Below are 23,507 nucleotides of genomic sequence, written 5' to 3' on the forward strand. Positions count from 1 at the left end.
AGGTGTGTGATTTCAGGAATGGCTGACTCAGGGATGCCCTTGGAAGGGAGAGACACGGGATGTTCTGAACTGCTCCGAGAGCATCAGTATGGATGGGTGACTAGTGGCGTGCTTGATGGTAGAGCCTCTCCTGAGGGCTTTACCGCTGCCCTTCAGTGGCTATCTTCATGGTGCTGTGGAATTTTTTAATGCATTGTAACCAGATCATTCTGTATCACCTGAGACATACCTCGCTCCCTTTTAATCTTTCCAGGACAGCTGTCCTTCCTTTTATTATTTTTATTAGTCATCTAATTTGTTCATTTTTACGTCATGTAGTAATTCTCTGTGGCTTACCCAAGTTACATCTTTCCTGCTCTGATGCTGATTTCTCTTCTGTAATTTTTCTCTTTTGAAATTAGTACAACACAGCTCCCCTGGTAGCTCAGCGGGTAGAGAATCCACCTGCCATGCAGGAGACCTTGGCTTCTATCCCTGGGTTGGAAAGATCCCCTGGAGGAGGGCATGGCAACCCACTCCAGTATTCTTGCCTGGAGAATCCCCATGGACAGAGAAGCCTGGCGGGCTGCAGCCCATGGGGTCGCAGAGAGTCAGACATGACTAAGCACAGCACAGGGCTAAGAAGCAGGCACCCACTGAATGAATTTCTTCTTATTTATTGCCATTATGAGTTCTCATTCATGAACCAGTCTAAGCCTGTTCTCGCCTCGCCCATATGTTAGCATCTCTTATTCTCCAGTGAGGTAGTGATGCCTCCTGGGTTCACAGTTGGGGGGAGGATGGGCCTGTGCTGCCTGCTACTTCTGCCCCAGCTCCTCTGCCATTTCAGCGTGCCGCCTGGACCCCACTTCTTGTGATATCTTTGTCTGTTAGCAACTCTAAGAATATTCCATGGTTCCTCCATAGCAGACAGGGCACGTACCAGGGGATGTATCAAGAGGTAACAAGTCCAGTCACTGAATGAGCTTGAGATTGATTGTGTTCTTTTTAACCATTTGTAATTTTTTTGTTAGCATTGTGAGTTTTCCCCCAAGTATCTTTCAAAACTTTTAAAACTCATGGTGACCAACTGAAAAATTTTAACTGTCAAACTCATTTACTCTTCTGGTTTATGCAGTATGTGACCCTGAAAGAGATGCCCGCCGTGCTTGTTTTCAAAGATGAAACCTATTTTGTTTATGATGGTAAGTTCCAGCATTTTAACTGATGTAAAACAAAACAGCTTATGATTAAAATGCTGTGTCTATTACATGCCTTAGATGTTGCTGTCAGATGCACCTACTGTTCACAAAACCCATTAGCTCAGTGACTGCTGGGTTTTCTTACCCTTCAGCTTCATGTTTTCCACTCAGTGGTCTTTCATTCTGAGTTTCCTTACAATAAGTTTCTTTTTCTATTTTTTTAATCAGATCATTTGCCTTCTTTAGAAATGAGCCCTATGCAGTTTCTCTACATTAAAATATTCAGAATTCATTTTAAAAGGGTCTGACATTTGAGACTCACAAAGAAGTGGAAGAAATAAGCCATCTTCCACAGTGAAGCCTGCTTCTCCTGCCTTTTCATTGTTGTTGATAATGTCAGGAGCATGGGGATGAAGCTCAGAGGGCGTGGTATATTTCCTAATGAGTTTTAGTTTTATCACTTTCATGTATAATCTTCAGAAAATTTGACCTGGAGTGGAGATTGTGACCCAGTGATCAACTTCTGGTTTTATGTTTACTCTCCTAAGTCATCAATCTGAATCCATAAATGCTTTCAGATTTGTGTCATATTACTCATTTTATAGGTGTGATAACTTGAAAACGTTCTGTTTAGCAAGTGACCGAAAAAGCACATCTTTCAAGAAGTCAATAAAATCCAGTCTTCCTTCAAACACGTTGGTAGGCGTTTCCATCAGCTGCTTTTTCATGCAGTTGTGATCATTTTTCAGACTTACATTTCTAATTAGGACAGAATTATCTTGGATATTATATTTCCTGTCAGAGGAAGTATATGATGTTAGAAAAGGGCTAAAATACTGTGTTTGATGTTATATGTGATTTTGTTTTACATAAGAAAAAGGATGTCATAAAATACAGAAGAGCAAAGAAATTAGAGTAAAATAATTGTCTATAAGGACATCATCCAAGAATAATCATGAGCCCAGGAAAACTATGTAGTAGGAGTATATATGTGCCTTCATTTTATCATTCTGTCAGTTTTCTTACATACTGCATTTTTGGCAGTATTACAGTCATGTTGTATTATTTTGTCACCTGCTTCACCCCTTAATTATTGTAATTTTTAAAAATGTATAAATGGCCTTCCTCAATGTGTACCATAATGATTTAAATTACTTCCTGTTTAGGGTATTTCAGTTATTTCCTATATTTTTATTTATTTATCTTTTGCTGTGTTAATGATGCTATAATGATGAATTGTTTTGTGTATTAATCCTCTTTTTACATTTGATTGTTTGCTTCGAATAGCTTTCTAAAAATGAAGTTTGTGATTTTAAGATTATGGTCCTGTGTCAGGCATTTTATAAATATTGCTAGATTAAACATTGTAAACATTTTAATGTCATATTTGTACTCTAATTTATTAACTTTGTTTTAAAGAGTATGAAGATGGTGATCTGTCATCTTGGATCAACAGGGAGAGGTTTCAGAATTACCTTACGATGGACGGCTTCCTCTTGTATGAACTTGGAGACACTGGTAACAGCATATGTACAACTCTCCATCACTCTACAAAGCTTTTCCTTAACTGATTACATAAATCTGTAGGAAATGAGTTTTTAATTTCTATTTCATAATATCATTCCTTCTTTCAGACCTGAATGCCAGTTCAGCTTTATGAGAATATAGATGAATATTACCAAAGAACATACATGTGGAATAAAGATTAGCTAGAAAGGGTACGTTCGGAGAAGGCGATGGCACCCCACTCTAGTACTCTTGCCTGGAAAATCCCATGGATGGAGGAGCCTGGTAGGCTGCAGTCCATGGGGTCGCAAAGAGTCAGACATGACTGAGCGTCTTCACTTTCACTTTTCACTTTCATGTACTGGAGAAGGAAATGGCAACCACTCCAGTCTTCTTGCCTAGAGAATCCCAGGGATGGGGGAGCCTGGTGGGCTGCAGTCTATTGGATCGCACAGAGTCAGACATGACTGAAGCAACTTAGCAACAACAAGAAAGTGTTCGTTAAAGAATCAGTAGTGACAGGGAAAACAGAGCCTGGATGATAAGGAAATAAGAAAAAAATAACCACCAGAAACCTGTCCTCAGAAGACTGATTTTGTAATAGAATTTGGAATACAAGCAATGACAACCTTTGAAAGCACACTTGTACTTGTGTGGAAAATAAGGGTGTCAGGTTGGCATGGTTTCTTGAAGTTACATGCTCGAAAATGATAAGCAAAGCAAATATAAATATAGATACAAAAAGAAAGCTGTAAGAAACTAGCTGAATGGTCTCAAATAGATATAAACTACAAAAATTATAAGAAGCCAACCACATGTTAGGAAGAAGTGCTTTGTTAGTTTGTATTAATTTTCAACAAAATACTTATTTTCATCAGTTTGTGAGTTGTGTGAAAGAATGCAGTTTGAGTATATGAATTGTTAAATATTTACCATTATTGGGGCTTTCCTGATAGCTCAGTTGGTAAAGAATCTGCCTGCAATGCAGGAGACCCCGGTTCAATTCCTGGGTCAGGAAGATCCACTGGAGAAGGGATAGGCTACCCTCTCTAGTATTCTTGGGCTTCCCTTGTGACTCAGCTGGTAAAGAATCTGCCTGCAGTGCAGGAGACATAGGTTTGATCTCTGGGTTGAGAAGATCCCCTGGAGAAGGGAAAGGCTACCAACTCCAGTATTCTGGCCTGGAGAATTCCATGGACTATATAGTCCACTTCAGTTCACTCGCTGAGTCGTGTCCAACTCCTTGTGACCCCATGAACTGCACGCAGCATGCCAGGCCTCTCTGTCCATCACCAACTCCTGTAGTCCACCCAGACCCATGTCCATCGAGTCAGTGATGCCATCCAACCATCTCATCCTCTGTCGTCCCCTTCTCCTCCTGCCCCAATCTTTCCTAGCATCAGGGTCTTTTCACATGAGTCAGCTCTCTGCATCAAGTGGCCAAAGTATTGGAGTTTCACCTTCAACATCAGTCCTTCTAATGAATACCCAGGACTGATCTCCTTTAGGATGGACTGGTTGGATCTCCTTGCAGTCCAAGGGACTCTCAAGAGTCTTCTCCAATACCTCAGTTCAAAAGCATCAATTCTTCGGCACTCAGCCGTCTTCACAGTCCAACTCTCACATCCATATATGACCGCTGGAAAAACCATAGCCTTAACTAGATGAACCTTTGTTGGCAAAGTAATGTTTCTTGCTTTTTAACATGCTTGCCTAGGTTGGTCATAACTTTGCTTCCAAGGAGTAAATGTGTTTAAATTTCATGGCTGCAACCACCATCTGCAGTGATTTTGGAGCCCAGAAAAATAAAGTCAGCCACTGTTTAAACTGTTTCTCCATCTATTTCCCATGAAGTGATGGGACCAGATGCCATGATCGTAGTTTTCTGAATGTTGAGCTTTAAGCCAACTTTTTCACTCTCCTCTTTCACTTTCATCAAGAGGCTGTTTAGTTCTTCTTCACTTTCTGCCATAAGGGTGGTGTCATCTGCATATCTGAGGTTATTGATATTTCTACTGGCAGTCTTGATTCCAGCTTGTGCTTCCTGTAGCCCAGCATTTCTCATGATGTACTCTGCGTATAAGTTAAATAAGCAGGGTAATAATATACAGCCTTGACATACTCCTTGTCACAAAGAGTCGGACACAGCTGAGCGACTTTCACTCACTAATTGATATTTACATTTTGGGGGTGGGAGGTAGGTTAGAATTTATCACTTGATGTTAAATAATTCAGGGTTTCACTCTGTTAAACATAATATGTTTAAAATAATTGGAATTGGATTTATAAGCTATATACTAGTTTCCTGTTCGTAAGTACAGTAATAATTGGAAAGTTTGTATAATTAGGATTATAGAATTTAGATATGTCATTCTTCATTTCAGGAAAGCTTGTGGCTATCGCAGTAATTGATGAGAAAAATACATCAGTTGAACATACCAGGTATAGTGCCTTGAAATAGTTTTAAGCTTCAGCTGTCATTCAGTTCAGACTTTACATGGCCTTCAGATAAATTGATATGGTATGTTACTTTTCCTGCAGCATTAAACATTAGATAAAGCAGCAGATACTATAATTGAATAATTTTATTTTTTCAAGTTGACAAGATGGAATGTTCATGTGTTTTTTATTTTCTTACAGATTAAAATCAATTATTCAGGAAGTTGCTAGAGATTACAGAGACCAGTTCCACAGGTAGGTGTTTGCATTCTGGAAAGCTCCATTATCTTTATTTCATTATGTTTTGTAATACAGTAAAGCAAAAGTAAGGTGTATTCCATACTTTAAAAGATGAATCAAGGAGCTGAAATGAATTACAGCATGTTGCATTCCATTATGAATTGTTTGGACTTGAAGTTTGTTGATATATGTCTTACAAGTTAGAAAAAAAAAAAAACCTTCTAATTTGAATCATACCTGCATCTTGTTAGGGTTTAGGGTAAGTATGTGGTAAGAAAACATGCCCATGTACAAGCATATATTTCAGAGGTGTTGTGGACTTGGCTCCAAACCACTGCAGTACAGCAAGTCACACGGAATCTCTGTTTCCCTAGTACATATAAAAATTATGTTTTGATGTATTCTGTGGTCTGTTAAGTGTGCAGCAGCACTATGTCTAAAAAAATGTCCATACTTTAAAAATGACAATCATTACCCTATCCTTCAGTGGGCTGTAATCTTTTTGCTGGTGGAAGGTTGCCCCCGTGTTGAAGGTTGCTGATTGACCAGGGTGGTCGAGATTGGGGTGGCTGTGGCTTTTTCTTAAAATAGAACAATAACATCTGCTTCATGGATCAACTCTTCCTTTCCTGAACAATTTCTCCATAGCATTGACAGCATTTTGCCCACATTAGAACATCTTTCAGAATCTGAAGTGATCCTCTCAAACCCTGCTCCTTTGTCAGCTAAGTTTATGTAATATTCTGAGTCCTCTAAGTGTTGTGATTTCAACAGTCTTGGTAACCTCTTCCCCAGGAGTAGATTCCTGGAACCGCTTTCTCTGCTCATCCATAAGAAGCAACTCCTCATCCACTCATATGTTATCACAGGATTGTAGCAGTTCAGGCTCCATTCCTAACTCTAGTTTTCTGACTGTTCAGTACATCTGTAGTCATTTCCTTCTCTGAAATCTTGAACGACTCAGAATCGTCCACAAGGGTTGGAATCTGCTTCTTCCAAACTCCTCTTGGTGTTGATATTTGACCTCTCCCCATGAATCATGAATGCTCTCAGTGGTATCTAGGATTGTAACTCCCTGCTGGAGGTTTGCAGTTGACTCTGCCGAGATCCACCAGATCTGTCACTGTGTGTGGCAGCTGTGGCCTTAGGAAATGTGCTTCTTCCCTAAGAAGAGTCAGAGGGGTGAAGAATGGGTGTTGTGTTAACGTTAGCAGGAGGGAACACAACATTCATCTCATTGTATCTCTCCATCAGAGCTCTTGGGGACCCAAGTGCATTGTCAACCAGCAGATAGTTTGAATCTTTTTTTTTTGTTTTCCTGAGCAGTAGGTCTCAACAGTAGGGCTTAAAATATTATCAAACCATGTTGTAAACAGATATGCTGCACCCAGGCTATGTTGTCATAAAAAGGCAGGGTAGATTTAGCATAATTCTTAAAAACTTTTAATATTTTTAAAATGATAAATGAGCATTGGTTTCAACTTAGAGTTACAAACTATGTTTGCCCCTAACGAGAGAGTCAGCCTGTCCTTTGAAGGTTTAAAAGCCAGGCACGGACATCTCCTCTCTGGCTCCAAAAGTCCTAGATGGCATCTTCTTCTGACAGAAGGCTGTTGCATCTACACTGAGAATCTCTAGTTTGATGCAGCCACCTTCATTAATGATCTGAGCTGGATCTGGGTAGCTTGCTGTGGCTTCTGCATCAGCTCTTGCTGCCTCACCTTGCACTTTGCTGTCATGCAGTAGGCTTCTGTCCTTAAGTCTAATAAACCACCCTCTGCTGGCTTCAAATTTTCTTCCCAGTTTCCTCAGCTTTCTCAGCCTCCACAGAACTGAAGGGAGTTAGGGCCTTGCTCTGGGTTAGGCTTTGGCTTAAGGAAATGTTGTAGCTGCTTTGATCTTCTATCCAGAAACCCCCAAACTCTGCATGTCAGTAATAAGGCTGTTTTACTTGCTTGCCATTTGTGTAGTCACTGGAATAGCACCTTTAATTTCCTTCAAGAACTTTCCCTTGGCATTCACAACTTGGCTGACTATTTTGCTGCAAGAGGCCTAGCTTTCAGCCTATCTCAACCTTCAACTTCCCTCCCTTTCTGAACTGGATCTTTTATAGCTTTTGATTTAAAGTGAGAGACACGGGACTCTTTCACTTGAACATTTAGAGGCCATTGTAGGGTGATTACCCTGTCTGATTTCAACATTGTTGTGTCTCAGGGAACAGGGAGGCCAGAGGAGAGGGAAAGAGATGGGAGAATGGCTGGTTTGTGGAGAAGTCAGAACACACATAACATTTATTACTTAAATTGGAAGTCTTACATGGACACAGTTCATGGCGCCCCAAAATCACAGCAGTAACATTACAGATCACTGCTTACGGATCATCAGAGCAGATATAAAAATAATGAAAAAATTTGTAATATTGTGAGAATTACGAAAAATGTGACACAAAATGAGCAAATACTGTTGGTAAAATACCACTGATAGACTCACTCAACGGAGTTGTAAGAAACTTCAATTTGTTAAGGTGAAAAAAAGAAAAAAGCATACTATCTGGGAACTGCTACTGCTGCTGCTAAGTCGCTTCAGTCGTGTCTGACTCTGTGCGACCCCCGAGACGGCAGCCCACCAGGCTCCCCCGTCCCTGGGATTCTCCAGGCAAGAACACTGGAGTGGGTTGCCATTGACTTCTCCAGTGCGTGAAAGTGAAAAGTGAAAGTGAAGTCGCTCAGTCGTGTCTGACTCTTAGGGACCCCATGGACTGCAGCTCACCAGGCTCCTCCATCCATGGGATTTTCCAGGCAATAGTCCTGGAGTGGGTCGCCATTGCCTTCTCCGATCTGGGAACTACAGTAAAGCAAAGCCCAGTAAAATGAGATTGCCTGTTTAGTCATGCATTTGAGGTACAGTTCAGTGAGCAGCCACAAATCAGATGCAGAAAGATGATGATTTTAACAAGAACTCAAAGTAAATGGAACCTAAAAAATAGGTAGTATTTTTCCTGTGTGCTGAGTCAGTTTGTCATAAGACAGTCAGTGTAAATCTGTCACATTACTTATTATACCTTTTTTATTCTGAGTCTCTCAATGATGTGTCAATTATATATATATATATATATATATTTATTCTATTACATAGTATGAAACAAAATAGAAATGTCTTTAAAATTTTCTTGTTATATCGTGTTTGTATCTCCAAAGCTAGTAGAATTGACACTTTTTAATATTTATTGTATATAATTTATATGTTATATGTTTACAGTATTTACATGCTTAGCAAACAATTCAGTGGTTTGTATTTATTCTTTTTTTGTATATTAATATTTAACATTGCTCTCTTTATCTCTCTTCTTTTTGGTTGTTGATTAGGGATTTTCAGTTTGGCCATATGGATGGAAATGACTATATAAATACCTTGCTGATGGAGTAAGTAAAATGCTAAATGACTCAATGATTTTGCTACCAACTCTTCTTTGTTGTTTTGGCCACACTGTGTGGCTTACAGGATTTTAGTTCTTTGATCAAGGTTTGAACGCATGCCCCCTGCAGTAGGAGTGTGGGGTCCTGACCATCAGACCACCAGGGCAGTCCTGACTATTCGTTTTTAAATTTCTGTTTTTCAAAGACAGGCAGAAGGACTAATAGCTGAAAGAAAGCAAACCTTTGTATATGTTAGTAAAGATACACTCCCATTAAATATTTTACTTTAGGTTTTAAAATCTGTATTTGAAACTTACTAAACTTTAAAATTCTCTATTCTAAAAATATACTCCCATTTTAATGTTGATAACGTAGTATTTTGGAAAGAATATCATCATTCAAAAATTTGTAAACTTTGTAGTTTCTGTCTAAAATGCACCTTAATTCAGTTTTAATGAATAAAACTTAATTAGAAAATTTTTAGCATTCAGGGATTAATTACTATTCTAAAAGAATTTATTTTAACAGACTTAACTTTATAGGAAAACTATGCAGTTTTAAAATAATACTGATTATGCTTATGGTATTAAGATATGATTTGTCACTTCAGAAAGTTGATATTAGAAAACATTTACCAAACCTATACCAAAGTAATAAATTTCAAATGAAAGCCTAGTAGATCCAGTGGACATTTAGTGGGTATTTGCTGTATGTCACACGCTGTGTTTGGCACTGCACTGTTGATGCAAAAAAGTGAGTAGATTATGGAGTCCCCGTCTTCAGATGTTTCCAGTTTGCTCGGTTAGACAGGATGATGGTTGCAGACTGTCTGAGAATGTGAGAAACCCCCCACTGCCGCCCTCATCCTGACACACAGAAGGCGCAGGGGCTCAGAAAATGCTTGCCAGAGGAGGCAGTAATTAAGAGAAGTTCTAAAGAATGAGAAGGTAGCTGAATGAAGAATGCAGAGAGGTCATTTCAGGCAGGGAGCAATAGGCAGACACACGAGCGTTTGGAAAATGGGTCTTAAAAAGAGCACAGGCGTGAAAATGGGGAAATCCCTCCAGAGCCTAAAATTACAACGTTCAGTTCAGTTCAGGTGCTTGACTTTTTGGCCTCCATGGACTGCAGCACACCAGGCCTCCCTGTCCATCACCAACTCCCGGAGCTTGCTCAAACTCATGTCCATTGAGTCGGTGATGCCATCCAACCATCTCATGCTCTGTCGTCCACTTCTCCTCCAGCCCTCAATCTTTCCCAGCATCAGGGTCTTTTCAGATGAGTCAGTTCTTTGCATCAGGCGGCCAAAGTATTGGAGTTTCAGCATCAGTCCTTCCAAGGAATATTCAGGATTGATTTCCTTTGGGATTGACTGGTTTGATCTTGCAGTCCAAGGGTCTTCTCCAATACCACAGTTCAAGAGCATCAATTCTTTGGTGCTCAGCTTTCCTTATGGTCCAACTCTCACATCTATACATGACTACTGGAAAAACCATAGCTTTGACTATATGGATCTTTGTCGGTAAAGTGATGTGTCTCTGCTTTGTAATAGGCTGTCTAGGTTTGTCACAGCTTTTCTTCCAGGGAGCAAACGTCTTAATAATCTTAAAATTACAAAGTAAAGTAGCTTTATTCATTTATAATCAATTCATTATCCTTGGAGAAGGCAAAGGCACCCCACTCCAGTACTCTTGCCTGGAAAATTCCATGGACAGAGGAGCTTGGTAGGCTGCAGTCCATGGGGTCGCTAGGAATCGGACACGCCTGAGTGACTTCACTTTCACTTTTCACTTTCATGCATTGGAAAAGGAAATGGCAACCCACTCCAGTGTTCTTGCCTGGAGAATCCCAGGGACGGGGAAGTCTGGTGGGCTGCCGTCTCTGGGGTCGCACAGAGTTGGACATGACTGAAGTGACTTAGCAGCATTATCCTTATTCCAGTAAGAATTTGAGAGGGTTTACCAAAGATATAAAGTACCAGATTTAATACATAATGAAGAAATTAAGACAAAGGAAAATAAAGTATCTATACAATTATTAAAGGTACTTATTTGAATTTTTAATACTCAATACAAAGTATAAAAACATGGTTTACGCATTCCCATCACCTATAAAATGACTTTTGCTTACAGGAGTTCGGTTGACCCTGTAGAGACATAAGAGAAATTGCTATGCTGCGTAATCTTATAAAGGGGGCACATTATAATGTGCTCAGTCATGTCCAACTCTTGGAGATCTCATGGATCGTCGCTCACCAAGCTCCTCTGTCCATGGGATTCTCCAGACAAGAACACTGGAGTGGATTGCCATTTCTGCCTCCTGGGGATCTTCCCAACCCAGAGGTCAAACCCGTGTCTCCTGTACTGGCAAGCGGATTCTTTACTATGCGCCACCTGGGAAGCCCCATATTACAGTAGAAATGTGTTTTGTAGGATTTTGTAATACTGTGTATAGTGAGGATTTCAATACAACCACTTTTTATAATGTTCTTGGAGGCAAGCCAGTAAAGTGATGAAGTAAAACATTGTGAGCAAGAGGCCAAAGCAGTTTGTACCTGATAAACATCTTGATTCTGGGTAATACTCAGAATTTCTAGAGATGGATGGACATTCCTTCAGGAGTATTATTTCTAATGTGAGTTATGTGATAGTAGAAGTTTTGCTACTGCTATGGTTAGAAGTTTGTATTTTTTTTTTTTTTTTTTTTGAGAGAAGAGAGAAAGCATATAATGATGGTTATATAGTAATTGAAAGTCCTCAATGAACACTTCTGTGACCAACACTGGACTGGGTGGTCAGCCTGTGTTTTCTGACTTTTACGCCAACTCAGTAAGGTGTAAGTACTACTATTCTTTCCATTTTATATAGATGAGGAAATGAAAATTTCTTAGAAGAAACTCAAGTTAACTAATAAGCCAAATGATGCCCAGCAAGTAAGTCAGAGACCCAGGCCCCGAATCCAGACTTCTCTAACTCCAAAAGCTCCTCACCACTGTACCATCAGTACTGACACATACGTTAGTGGAATTTAATCAGTATTTATGCCTAGAAGTTTTTAACTTAGGGCAAAATACATGATATTACATGATAGTTTAACACGGTAGCTTTGACTATGTTTTTTACTTTTTCTCCAAGGAAATAGGGTCCTCTCAGACCTTTGGTGTGTTAAATTATTTTGTATTAGGTATCTGTGAGATAGGATGAGGGGTTATTTTTCATCATTATTCAAATTGAATTATCTCAGAAAATATTGTTTCCAGTTCAGCTGTGTATTTTAATTTCTTCATAAAGTATATTTTTGTAGGAAGACCAGGTTCTTAATTCATTCCATAAAAATAGAATTTTGCTACTGATACAATATAATGATAATTGCTATAAGTCAAAAAGTTGTTTCCTGGTTTTGTGAACAAGAATGAAGCTAAGATTATTTTTTAATTACACAGTTAATTATTGCCTAATAATACTGGATAATAAAGTACCCTAGTACCCACTGGTGTAAAACAGTAATCATTTATTCTCTCTCTCGCTTGTCTGGGCTTGGCTGACCTTGTCTGGGCACAGTCCCATGTGGCTGCAAGCTGCCAGTTAGGTCCAGGCCTCGCCTCCCCGTCGTCCCCATACTTGGCAGGTAGATCCTCTGCTTGAGGCAATCATGGAGACACGCGAAGATGCGCACATTGTCTCCCTGGGAGAAGCATGTGGTGTGGGGAGGGGTCGAGGATTATTAAGCAAGAAAGCAGCCTCCTGGACTCAGTTATTCATGTGGTGATCATACAGGGCTGTGAACTGTTTCTACTGTAGAGTTCTGTGCTTTTCCATAATAGACACACGAATAACCATGAACTGATACAAATAGACACACAACTCACCCTAACCTGAATGAAGTCCCTTTCTATAATTATGCAAAGTCCTATCCTTGAAGGGAAAAAGATAAAAAGTATTTGAAGTAAATGACACATTAGTAATATTATGTTACGGTTTTTGTCTGCAAACTGAATTGACATCTAGTATGTCCCTGGAGCACCCAGGAGGATGGGTGATTGTACTGTGGGGTGGTGGCAAGTTGAGAGGCTTTGGAATCATGTTTATTGAACTGCTGTTCTGTACAAGGGATGTGCTGGATATTTAACTTGAATTTTCTCATTTAATTGCTTTTACAAGATAAGTCCTCCCCCTTTTCAGTTCAGTTCCTGGAGAAGGAAATGGCAACCCACTCCAGTACTCTTGCCTAGAAAATTCCATGGATGGAGGAGCCTGGTGGGCTACAGTCCATGGGGTCGCAAAGAGTTGGACACGACTGAGCGACTTCACTTCACTTCAGTTCAGTCACTCAGTCGTGTCTGACTCTTGGCTACCCCATGGACTGCAGCACGCCAGGCCTCCCTGTCCATCAACAACTCCTGGAGTTTACTCAAACTCCCCCACCTTTATTTACCTTTAAATGAAGAATATTAGCTTTAAGCTGCATTGTGGGAAAGCATCAGAGTGGACCACAGGCAGTGACTCTGGAGACAGCGCTTCAACTGAAGTGGGCTGTGTGTGATTAACAGTGATGGTGTTTAACATAGACTTGTGCAAGGGATTATACTGCCCAGAAACGGGCACTTCATACATACTAACTTTTATCTTTAGGTTTAATCATAAATATTTAGCTATCTGATATTGTATGCTAGCAATTCTCATAAATGTTAATTTAGCTATTTTTTAAATTGATGCACAATTTGAAATTATATAAACAGAGGAAGGCAAAACCATTATAGCTCCCTTTTGTATTTTTAGTTATTTGGATTTAATTCAAACATCAGGATATTTGTTGTCTCTGTGTTTAACATGTATTTTGACTTCTCTGTTTTTTTTTTTTTTATTTTCAGTGAATTGAAAGTCCCAACTGTGGTTGTACTGAATACTTCAAACCAACAGTACTTTTTACTAGATAGACAGATTAAGAATGCAGAAGACATGGTCCAGTTCATTAATAACATCTTGGATGGCACAGTAGATGTGAGTTGTTCACTGTAATTTCAAAGGGGTGATGGGAGGACGTAGAGGAGAAATGAGTTCTTTTCCTGTGATTCTGAGAAGATGATTCGGCCTCCCCCCGGGTAGGGCAGACCTCTGTCCTCCCCAGTTCTCTCACTGTAGGTGGAATCAGTTCCGCAGGCTGTCAGTGGCCAGGGCACTGATGGGCGGGACTCTGTTGGGAGGGCATGTCCGGTTGTCATAGTGACGGGGAGGTGCTTGACATGTAGAGTCAGAGTCAGGGCTGTGGAGGCTGAGAGGTCTGCGGGGGACAGAGCCATCTGATGGTGAACTAAATAATTCTTAGTATCTGGATTCACAAATACAGTTGAATAGTCACTTGGATTAGTTTTCTTAAAAAAACCTGTGAATAAAGCCACAGTTTCTTTAAAAGATCAGGAAATGTATTTAGAACCAGCCTGAATGGACTATTCCAAATAGAATTCTGTAAAACATTTCTCAGAATGATGAATAGATAATCTAAACTTTTTTTAAGAGAAAATATGAAACTTCTGTGCTTTCATGAAACTTAATTATTTTGTGAGACTGGTTTCAGCTTTACACAAACTATTTGAAAGTTGGCTCACAGAGTAACAAGTATTTATTCTTTGGGAATGCTCTTAACCACGTAGTAGGGTTTTATGTTTGTAAAGGTAACACTTGTTCAAGTGAGGCTTACCTGTGTGAGTAAGAGCCCTTCTGTGTCCGTTAGTGAGATTGGGGGAGGGAACAGACTTCAGGGGGTGCTGAATAAGGAACTGGATGGGTTTCCGTCAGGAATCTTGCCCCCTCTGCCTTCCAGCCGTGTTTCCCTTTGGGTTTCATCACCGAGGAGGCTCTCCCTGTAGGACAGGAAAGACCCTGCAGCAGCTCTTACCACGCTCAGCTAAACTCAGAAACAGGGCGGGCCTGCACCCGGGGCGGGCCAGCCTCAGCCAGAGTGCTAGGGAGGACGTGTTTTCAGAGGAGAGTCAGACTGTGTTCATACAGGAGGACAGAAGCAGGGAGGGATGGAAAGAACAGGAAGGTTTACTCCACAACTCTCAGGTGCTCCGTGTAATCTTTTGTCATCAACTCTTGACCTACCATCCTAAGAATGATTACCTAACAGATGAATGAAATGATAGCACTGAAATAACAGTTTGTTTCTTCTTGTTAACTTTAAGGCCCAAGGAGGTGACAGCATTTTGCAGAGATTGAAACGAATAGTATTTGATGCCAAATCTACTGTTGTGGTAAGTTGTGACAGTGTGTTTAGTGTCATTGATAATTGAGAACATAGGGATATAGGTTTTGTCTAAGATATTAATAAAATCTGGAGTTGCAAAGGATTTGATAAAAATACATCTTACAAGATGAGATCTAGTACATATTTATGTTAAGAAAAGATACTGATCAGATGAAAATTAAGTTTCTCCAGTTGTTTTTTTCTGTATGATTGTTGAGGCAACTGGAATTCAGTATCGCTCAACTTAACAGCATGACTTGGTGTTTTTCAGAGTTTCTTTCCTCCTCCTGCCCTTCTCAGTCCTTGGATCTGAAACCCTCTTGCTGAGAAGTCCAGGAAATCTCTCTTACTATCCCAGCTTCAGCTGTCAGCTTGGCTGCAGAGTAGCCCTAAATTTGTTGAAGCCTTAAACGTAGTTCTCACTGTCTATTTTAACTACTCCTTGGGTGTTTTCACTCATTGTGGCCTAAAGCAACTAAAACTGAACTGATCTTCCACTGGTGAGAAGTTGCCGCTATTAATCCTGACCTACTCCTGCGCCTTCCATTTTTCGTGACCTTTCCATGGGTTGGGCCCTGGTCACATGCGTGTGAGTGGCCTCCACGTGGTTTGCTGCTCACTTCCTCCTGCCCTGTCTCCAAGTCCTCTCTGAACCTCTGCATGATTAGTGTTAACTGCAGTGATCGGCACTGATCACTCTCCTCCCCTTTTCCAGTGACTCACGTCACTGTTCTCTGTCCCTCTCACATTTTCTCGGTCTGAGCCCACACTGGACCCCGGCCTGCCTTGTTCTTGCTTGCAGCACCTTGACTCTGTGATGCTGTTTTCCATTATCTCACTCCCAAGTGACCCTGCTCTGCTTTGAATTTGTCTCTTTAGTTCTCAAGAGTTACAGTCACAATCCATAGACTATAGTATAGTTGAAAAACTCATTCATGTTGCTTTTACTTTTCTGGGATCTGAGGGAAATTACTAAGTTAATTTTAGTAATTTCTAATCAGACAAGTAAAAAATGTTATGTGAAGAGAGTATTACCTTCCTTATGGTAAATAACCAGCCTTCTCAAGCCAGGATATGGCTGTAAAGCTGTTGGCACATAACAACCACCTCAAAGAGCTTTGTGATTAATGTGAGGAAAACAAATGTCGTTTGAAAAGGAAATGGATTGGTGTCCACTTGAGACTATCCTCAGCGTTGTTAATCGGCTATCCTCCAATACAAAATAAAAAGTTTCAATTAAAAAAAAAAAAAACAAAATGGAGGGTTTGGTGCCCTTTTTTGCTGCGGATAGCTTGGCTCCACATACTCACATACGCGGATATAAAATGTCTAAAGTGTCTTTCACGGGCTAGTTACTGCAGAAAAACTGACATTGATTCATTGGAACGAAAAGCAGGTTGGAGGGCCGCAGGAGGAGGAACTCGAGCGGCTTTCAAGTTCCTTGCCGGTGTCCGTGTCAGGCGGCCTCACAGGGGCCTCCTTGTTTCTCCACAGTCCATATTCAGGAGCTCCCCGCTGATGGGCTGCTTCCTCTTCGGCCTGCCCCTGGGCGTCATCAGCATCATGTGCTACGGCATCTGCACGGCCGACGCGGACGGCGGCTACATAGAGGAGCGGTATGAAGTGTCCAAGAACGAGCCCGACGACAGCCCGGAGCCGGCGGAGCGCCCCGAGCCCCCGCAGCCCAGGGGCGCGGCGTCTCTGCTGCCCGCCCCGCAGGAGCCCAAAGACGTGCTAGAGAAGAAGAAGGATTGAGACCCGGCTCGGATAGACTGTTCCATAGGATTTCACATTATTAAAAGAGTCTATTTATTGAATTTAGACATTTAATCATGACCTTTCCAGAAGAGAACGTCGTATTTGTATTTTGCTAACATCAACTGCATGGGTTATAAAATAGTCCTTCCACAAACGGGGAGATGTTTGGAGCAAAGAGATGGGAAGTTTGTCCAAGTCAGTCAGTCAAAACACTCCGTCAGAGTTTACCTTGTAGATGTTGTTCTACCAGACCAGTTCTATTTGCATGTTTCTCTATCTGAATATTCTGTGACAAAATTAAGATTCTTGGGCAGAATATTTAAATCAGCCAGTCAGGTAGAAGATAACATGTGTGATAGAGAAAAATAACACCTCCACCTCCCACCATGCATTCTCCTCTGTTTTGGATAAGATTTATATGGACAAAATTAAGTCTTTGAAATTTAGGCACTTTAAAGAAAACTAGTAACTTTTTCCAAGGATCAAATTAAGATTATGAGATAATTTGGTTTTATATAGCATAGTGATTTTATTTTGTTATTATTTTTAAAGGAGAGGAACTGTTACTTTTTACCTTTATACTCGGTTGCATTATAGAACTTTCATAGGCGCCTATAATGTGGGCCTATATTGTCTTACGTTTAATCTTCACCGCGTAAACAGGATTTACTTGGATCAGTGATTTCAGATGATGGCTCGGACACTGAGTCAATGTCTCAGCCAACGCTGCGGGAAGGGCAGGGCTCTTTGTTACTCCTGCCTCCCCTGCTTTAGCCAGAACAGCCTACTCTTGTTTCTCTGTTTTATATATTGGCATTTCATCTAAAAATTTTCTCTGATAAAAAGCTCTTGCTGCTTAGTAATATATATCATATTTTTATGTTTATGTTTAGTAACTTTATGGTAACTTACGGTCTAATGTGTGTGTATGTGGGTGTGTGTATATATATACACATACATATACACATACAGAATTTACTGACATCTGTTATGTTATGCTATGGGCGTGCCTGTTCATAATGAGTGACATAATCAGCCTATGAAGAAAATTCACATCCAGTGAGTAGAGATCTGCCAGTTGCTCTCTCCATCCTCCCAGGTGTTACCCATTTCAGCCAGTGACCCTTCATCTCTCCATGATGGAATAACATCGGAATTCTATCCTAAGTAATGAGCAAAGTTGGTATTTTTTTTAAAATAATAGTATGGTATGTTTATCATAGATTAGCTTATTTTTGAGACCTTTATTTTTGAACTAAGTTTAGGATTTTTATTAAGTGACTGTAATTTGAGTGGTTATTCATTGAATTATTAAACATTTTAAAATGTTTCATCACTTTAAAAGTATGTAATTTATGGTCCTGATACTGAAGCTGTTCGGGGCTGCAGTCCCCAGGGCAGCCTAGGGTTATCTCTGATGCCATGATCACCACTAACCTGAAGCTCTTGAGTCTGAAGTCCTAAGGAGTCACCTGTAATTGCTTTCTTGTACCTTTTAGTATATAATAATTATTTATTCTTAAATTTGGTACTTCATCATTACCATTTTTATAATGGAAGCACATAGGCAGTCACAGGAAATTCCAGGAAACACTAGAATGAAATGGTATTCTTAAATGGAAATTGAATATAGATACTGTTAATTTAATAAGGAAATTTCTCTCTAACGAGTAACAAGTGAGTCTTTTGGAAAATAGGTATGAATAGGCTTGTTTTGTTCTGTGTGTGTGAAAGTCTTAGTTAGACACAGATCCTCGGGCTCAGCCTGGCCGGGAAGTTAGAGCTTAGCCACTACCAGCGACAGGAGGAGGTTGCGAGAATGTCACGGCTTTTTTCTTCATGTTTATCACTATCAGGTCCATCATCGGCGTGGTTTTGTCTTTTGTCAAGCACACCTGTAAATTAAACAGCAAAAGAGGTAAGAGAAAAAGAGCAAAGCTTAGTATGTATCAACACAGTTCAGTGATGTTTGTATTCTGAGATTTTTCTCATCTATTAAAGCCTTAGTTCTTTGTTACCTTTTTCACAACTCTGTACTGTTGCCTCATATTCTGTTTGTGTTTTCAAAATGTGATGTTGGGGAAACAAAAAGTATAGATGGTTTGTAAGTGATTTTTTTTTTTTAATTTTGCTTTTTAGTTGTTTAAGATAACTGTCACAGTATCCTCACAAAACAAATTGAAAAGTTTTGCTCACTAGTATGGTTTTCCCTTTAGTGTGATAGCAGAGTTTACTAGGAATGCTGTTTTCATTTTAGGAAAAATTTCTTCAAAATAAAGGTAGGTTTCTTAATGAATCTTGTAGAACATAGATACACTGAACATCCTAATTCAGTGACAAGTCTTACTGTGATCATGTCAGTAGGGGGAATATCCTTTAGTAAGTTGGACTTCTGCCTTCTCTTTCAGTTGCAATAAAGTTCTCTTTCTAACTTCTGAAATCCAGGATCCTAGATGCTTGCTGTTGCTTAATCCGGTGCTCACAGTTTTTAAAGATGTTTCAGCGAGAGTTTTTATCAGCAGCACACTTCATTATAGCTGGCAGTCCTTTTTGCTTCATTGTATGCATTAATAGTTCTGAAACTGCCATCTGAAATCTAGGTGGATTAGACCGGGGATTTCCATTTTCTTCTTCATACATGTGCTCCCTGGTGTCTGAAGTAGAGATAACATGAAGAGCCAGAAGTCTAGAGGCTGAGTCTGGACAGGCTGTATGAATAGTAAAGCAATTAGTTACACTGTTTTTATTTAGCGGATATTTGTTCTTACTGTTTCTTGTGTTTTGTTTCAGGGATGTTTTTTATTTTTCAAAAAGTAAATATTTTCATCATCACTTCATATGATATGGATGTAGGGCAGGGAAAAATCACTCAGCTATTCTTATTACACAGAGGTTATTCTGACAAACTGATATCAGTTCATTGGTGGGATTATGTTTGCCATTTTATTTTTATAAATATATATTTTTTCTGAATGTGTCTGAGTCCAAGAGTGGGCAGAAAATAATTTTCTACTTTGGACTAATCTATAAAGGTTTTTGAAAGTCTGTATTATTAATACTAACTTGTTGAATTCATGATCTCCTGCCTTAAGGCACCAATTGTAAACCTTCGTTTTTCTAAATAAATTAATTGAAAACATGTAACCATTTTATTTTTACTATTTATCTTTTGATTGTCTGGGATGTAAATTTTTCTCTGTGCAAGCAAAAAGGGCAGTTGAGACTCATCTTACACAAAGTAATTTTTTTCCCCTCTTGTTAATTGTAAGTTTGTAATTATAGAAACATAGTTTAAAAAAAAAAAAACTTAAACAAATTTGATAGAGATCAGGTTATAATTAATTCTTTCATATAGAAGATGAAAAACCTGAGATTCATGAGTTTGATATATTTTGTATTTGTAAAACCTGATTATATTAAGTATTAATTGCAGAATTTAAAGCTAGAATAATTGGATTTGAGTCCTTGATCCAACTGCTAAATTGTAGTCTTAGACCCAGCCCCTCACTCTCACTGTCAATAAAGTGAAAATCTAGAACCTCAAGGTTTCTTCTTTAAAGTAGCATCAAATGGGGAGAGTGTATTATTGAAAAAACAGAACTTTATTTTGATCATGCATTTTTCACACTGGATACACCATGAGCATATCTCTTAATGAGAATGTCTCTGGTGCAGGAATGACCCATCTGTGTTCAGGCTGCTACGTCCAGGCCGTCACCAGGCTTCACTGCTTCAGCCTTCCTGACTGCAGCCCAGCATCAAAGGAGCAGCAAAATGTGTCCTCTTATAATTTAAGGGGGATCGTGGCATTTATCTGCTCATAAGATTCCAATAGCTTCTCTCATTCGGCATTAATAGCCATGTTACTGATTGAAATATGTCCCCCCGAAATTCATACAATGGAGTTGCAACCCCTGGTACCTCGGAATGTGACCTTATTTGGAAGTAGGACTGTTACAGACATAATTAGCATAAGTGTGTCAGTCAGTCATGTCTGACTCTATGACCCCATGAACTGTAGCCCTCCAGGCTCCTCTGTCCATGGGATTCTCCAGGCAAGAATCCTGGAGTGGGTTGCCATGCCCTTCCCCAGGGGATCTTCCTGTCCCAGGATCAAATCCAGGTCTCCCGCATTTCAGGCGGATTCTTTACTGTCTAAAGGGAAGCCCCAGTCAGTATAAAGCCATACTGAAATGGGGTGCATCCTAATTCCGTGTGACCAGTGTTCACAAAAAGGGGAAATCTGAAGACAGACACGTAAATGGAGAATGCCAAATGAAGATGAAGGCAGGGGTTGAGGTGAGGCTTCTGCAAGTCAAGGAAGGCCAAAGATCACACCCGCAAACCTCCAGAAGCGGGGAGAGAGACATGGGACGGAAGCTGTCTCGGCTTCAAGAACTAACCCTGGCGACACCCTTATCTTGGACTGCTGACCTCCAGGGACACTGAGAATAAAATCCTGTTGTTTAAGTCAGCCTGGGTGTAGTACTCCGACAGAGCCTCTGGGCGCTTTCCCAAGGCTCCCACGTATTCCCACTTGCATCTCCCTGTCTCCCAGCTGCTTGTTCATGCCATAACAGCCTTCTGCCCCTTCCTGTCCCCAGACTCCCCTTTACTTGGAATAATCTGGATGTCCTCAGGGCTCACTACCTATTTTAGGTCACTTACTCTAACGCCAGTATTAATGACTCTGTATCAATTGCACCTGCTGGCCTCCCACTCTCCCTAACCCCTTTATCCAGCAGCTTTATTTTGTGTAAGCTCTTCTTGATCATATATGTTGTTTGTTGACTGCTTCCCCTCTCAAATACACAATAAAAGTAAGCTCCGAATGGCCAGACTTTTTTTTCAAGGCTATACTCCCAGTTGCTAAAACATGCTTGGCAAGAAGTATGCGTTCAGTAGGTGCTTGTAGAATGAGTGAATGAGCAACTGAATATAATGTATTTATATGATGATGTATTTATCACTAGCGTGTTTCAGAGTTGAAGGTTTCTGATTTTTTTGTAAAACATTCATGTTATTTTAATTGATTTTAAATGCATATTCCCAAAGTATCTAAATACTTAATGATTAAGCAATAAAAAAGATAATTAACATACAATCATAAGCTTTGAAAATATTTTTGTATTTATAAAATATATATTAATGTGGAAAATTGTTATTTAGCTTATGATATAAAATCTTAAAATCTATAGTCACAATAAGAATAGATGGTCAAGAACTGTGGGAAATTTTAGGTAATCTTATTCTCCGTCCCTCAACAGTGGGAAAATAATTATCTATTTTGCACATGTCCATCTAAAATTGTTTGTAATAATTACTATGGGCTTCCCTGGTGACTCAAGACAGTAAAGAATCTATGTGCAATGCAGGAGACCTGGGTTCGATCCCTGGGTCAGGAAGATCCCCTGGAGGAGTGCATGGCAACCCACTCCAGTATTCTTGCCTGGAGAATTCCATGGACAGGTGCCTGGGGGGCTACACTCCATTGTCTTGCAGAGTCATACTTTTAAGTTAAAAGATTCTTAACCAGTAGGGCTTATCAGGGACTCTTAACCAGAAAGCTTATCAGGTTACAAGAGCATCGATTGCCTCTGATGAAACACATATCAGTTCAGTTCAGTCGCTCAGTTGTGTCCTACTCTTTGTGATCCCATGAATCGCAGCACGCCAAGGCTCCCTGTCCATCACCAACTCCCGAAGTTCACTTAGACTCACATCCATTGAGTCAGTGATGCCATCCAGCCATCTCATCCTCTGTCGTCCCCTTCTCCTCTTGCCCCCAATCCCTCCCAGCATCAGAGTCTTTTCCAATGAGTCAACTCTTCGCATGAGGTGGCCAAAGTACTGGAGTTTCAGCTTCAGCATCATTTCCTCCAAAGAAATCCCAGGGCTGATCTCCTTCAGAATGGACTGGTTGGATCTCCTTGCAGTCCAAGGGACTCTCAAGAGTCTTCTCCAACACCACAGTTCAAAAGCATCAATTCTTCGGTGCTCAGCCTTCTTCACAGTCCAACTCTCACATCCATACATGACCACGGGAAAAACCATAGCCTTGACTAGACGGACCTTTGTTGGCAAAGTAATGTCTCTGCTTTTGAATATGCTATCTAGGTTGGTCATAACTTTCCTTCCAAGGAGTAAGCATCTTTTAATTTCATGGCTGCAGTCACCATGTGGAGTGATTTTGGAGCCCCCAAAAAGAAACATGTATAAATCCTAGAAAATCTATTTGGCTGGTCTTGGATGAACGTCTGCTTGAAGCCAGAACAGTGAAAAAACCTTCCCTGGTTGATTTTGACATGTTTTCCACGTGGTGAACCAATGGCTTAACTAATTACTAGGAGGGGTCAAAGTGTCAGTGCCTTTGAGAGAAAGTTGTAGTTTTTGTGATTTCCATGTGAGCCTTCAGAAGTCAAAGACGATGCCAGAGTGTGACATGCTTCAGTAGCCCCAGCCTGACCCCTCAGCCCTGGCTGACCAGGAGTCAGCTTGCCAGCATAACAGTAGCAGCTTCAGGAAAGTGTTTTTTATTCTTGAAGATAAGAAAGTTGGTTATGTCCGCTGAGCTCATTTAACTCTCATTTCCCCTTGAGATGAGCAATGGCACAATGGACTGAAATCTGCCTCTGCTGGCGAGGGCGTGCAAGACGGAGGAGCTCTGAGAGGTGTGACCTGCCTGGCAAGGTTTCAGACTTCCTGGCTTCATCATGAGTTG

The 23,507-nt window shown here is 40.3% G+C and overlaps 1 protein-coding gene across 2 annotated transcripts in view; it reads left to right on the forward strand.

Moving 5' to 3' along the window:
- The window catches only part of TMX3 (thioredoxin related transmembrane protein 3), a 38,376-nt gene extending 18,446 nt beyond the window's left edge, over positions 1–19,930 (forward strand). For both annotated transcript variants that reach the window (XM_061399558.1, XM_061399559.1), the window contains 8 exons: positions 1,118–1,184; positions 2,601–2,699; positions 5,072–5,129; positions 5,328–5,381; positions 8,732–8,788; positions 13,653–13,782; positions 14,967–15,035; positions 16,523–19,930. In XM_061399558.1, coding sequence (XP_061255542.1) covers positions 1,118–1,184; positions 2,601–2,699; positions 5,072–5,129; positions 5,328–5,381; positions 8,732–8,788; positions 13,653–13,782; positions 14,967–15,035; positions 16,523–16,783 — 795 coding nt within the window. In that variant the 3' untranslated portion in view covers positions 16,784–19,930. The remainder of the gene's footprint in view (positions 1–1,117; positions 1,185–2,600; positions 2,700–5,071; positions 5,130–5,327; positions 5,382–8,731; positions 8,789–13,652; positions 13,783–14,966; positions 15,036–16,522) is intronic.
- The last annotated feature ends 3,577 nt before the right edge of the window (positions 19,931–23,507 follow it).

Source organism: Bos javanicus, chromosome 24 (assembly GCF_032452875.1).
Source record: "Bos javanicus breed banteng chromosome 24, ARS-OSU_banteng_1.0, whole genome shotgun sequence".
NCBI lineage: Eukaryota > Metazoa > Chordata > Mammalia > Artiodactyla > Bovidae > Bos > Bos javanicus.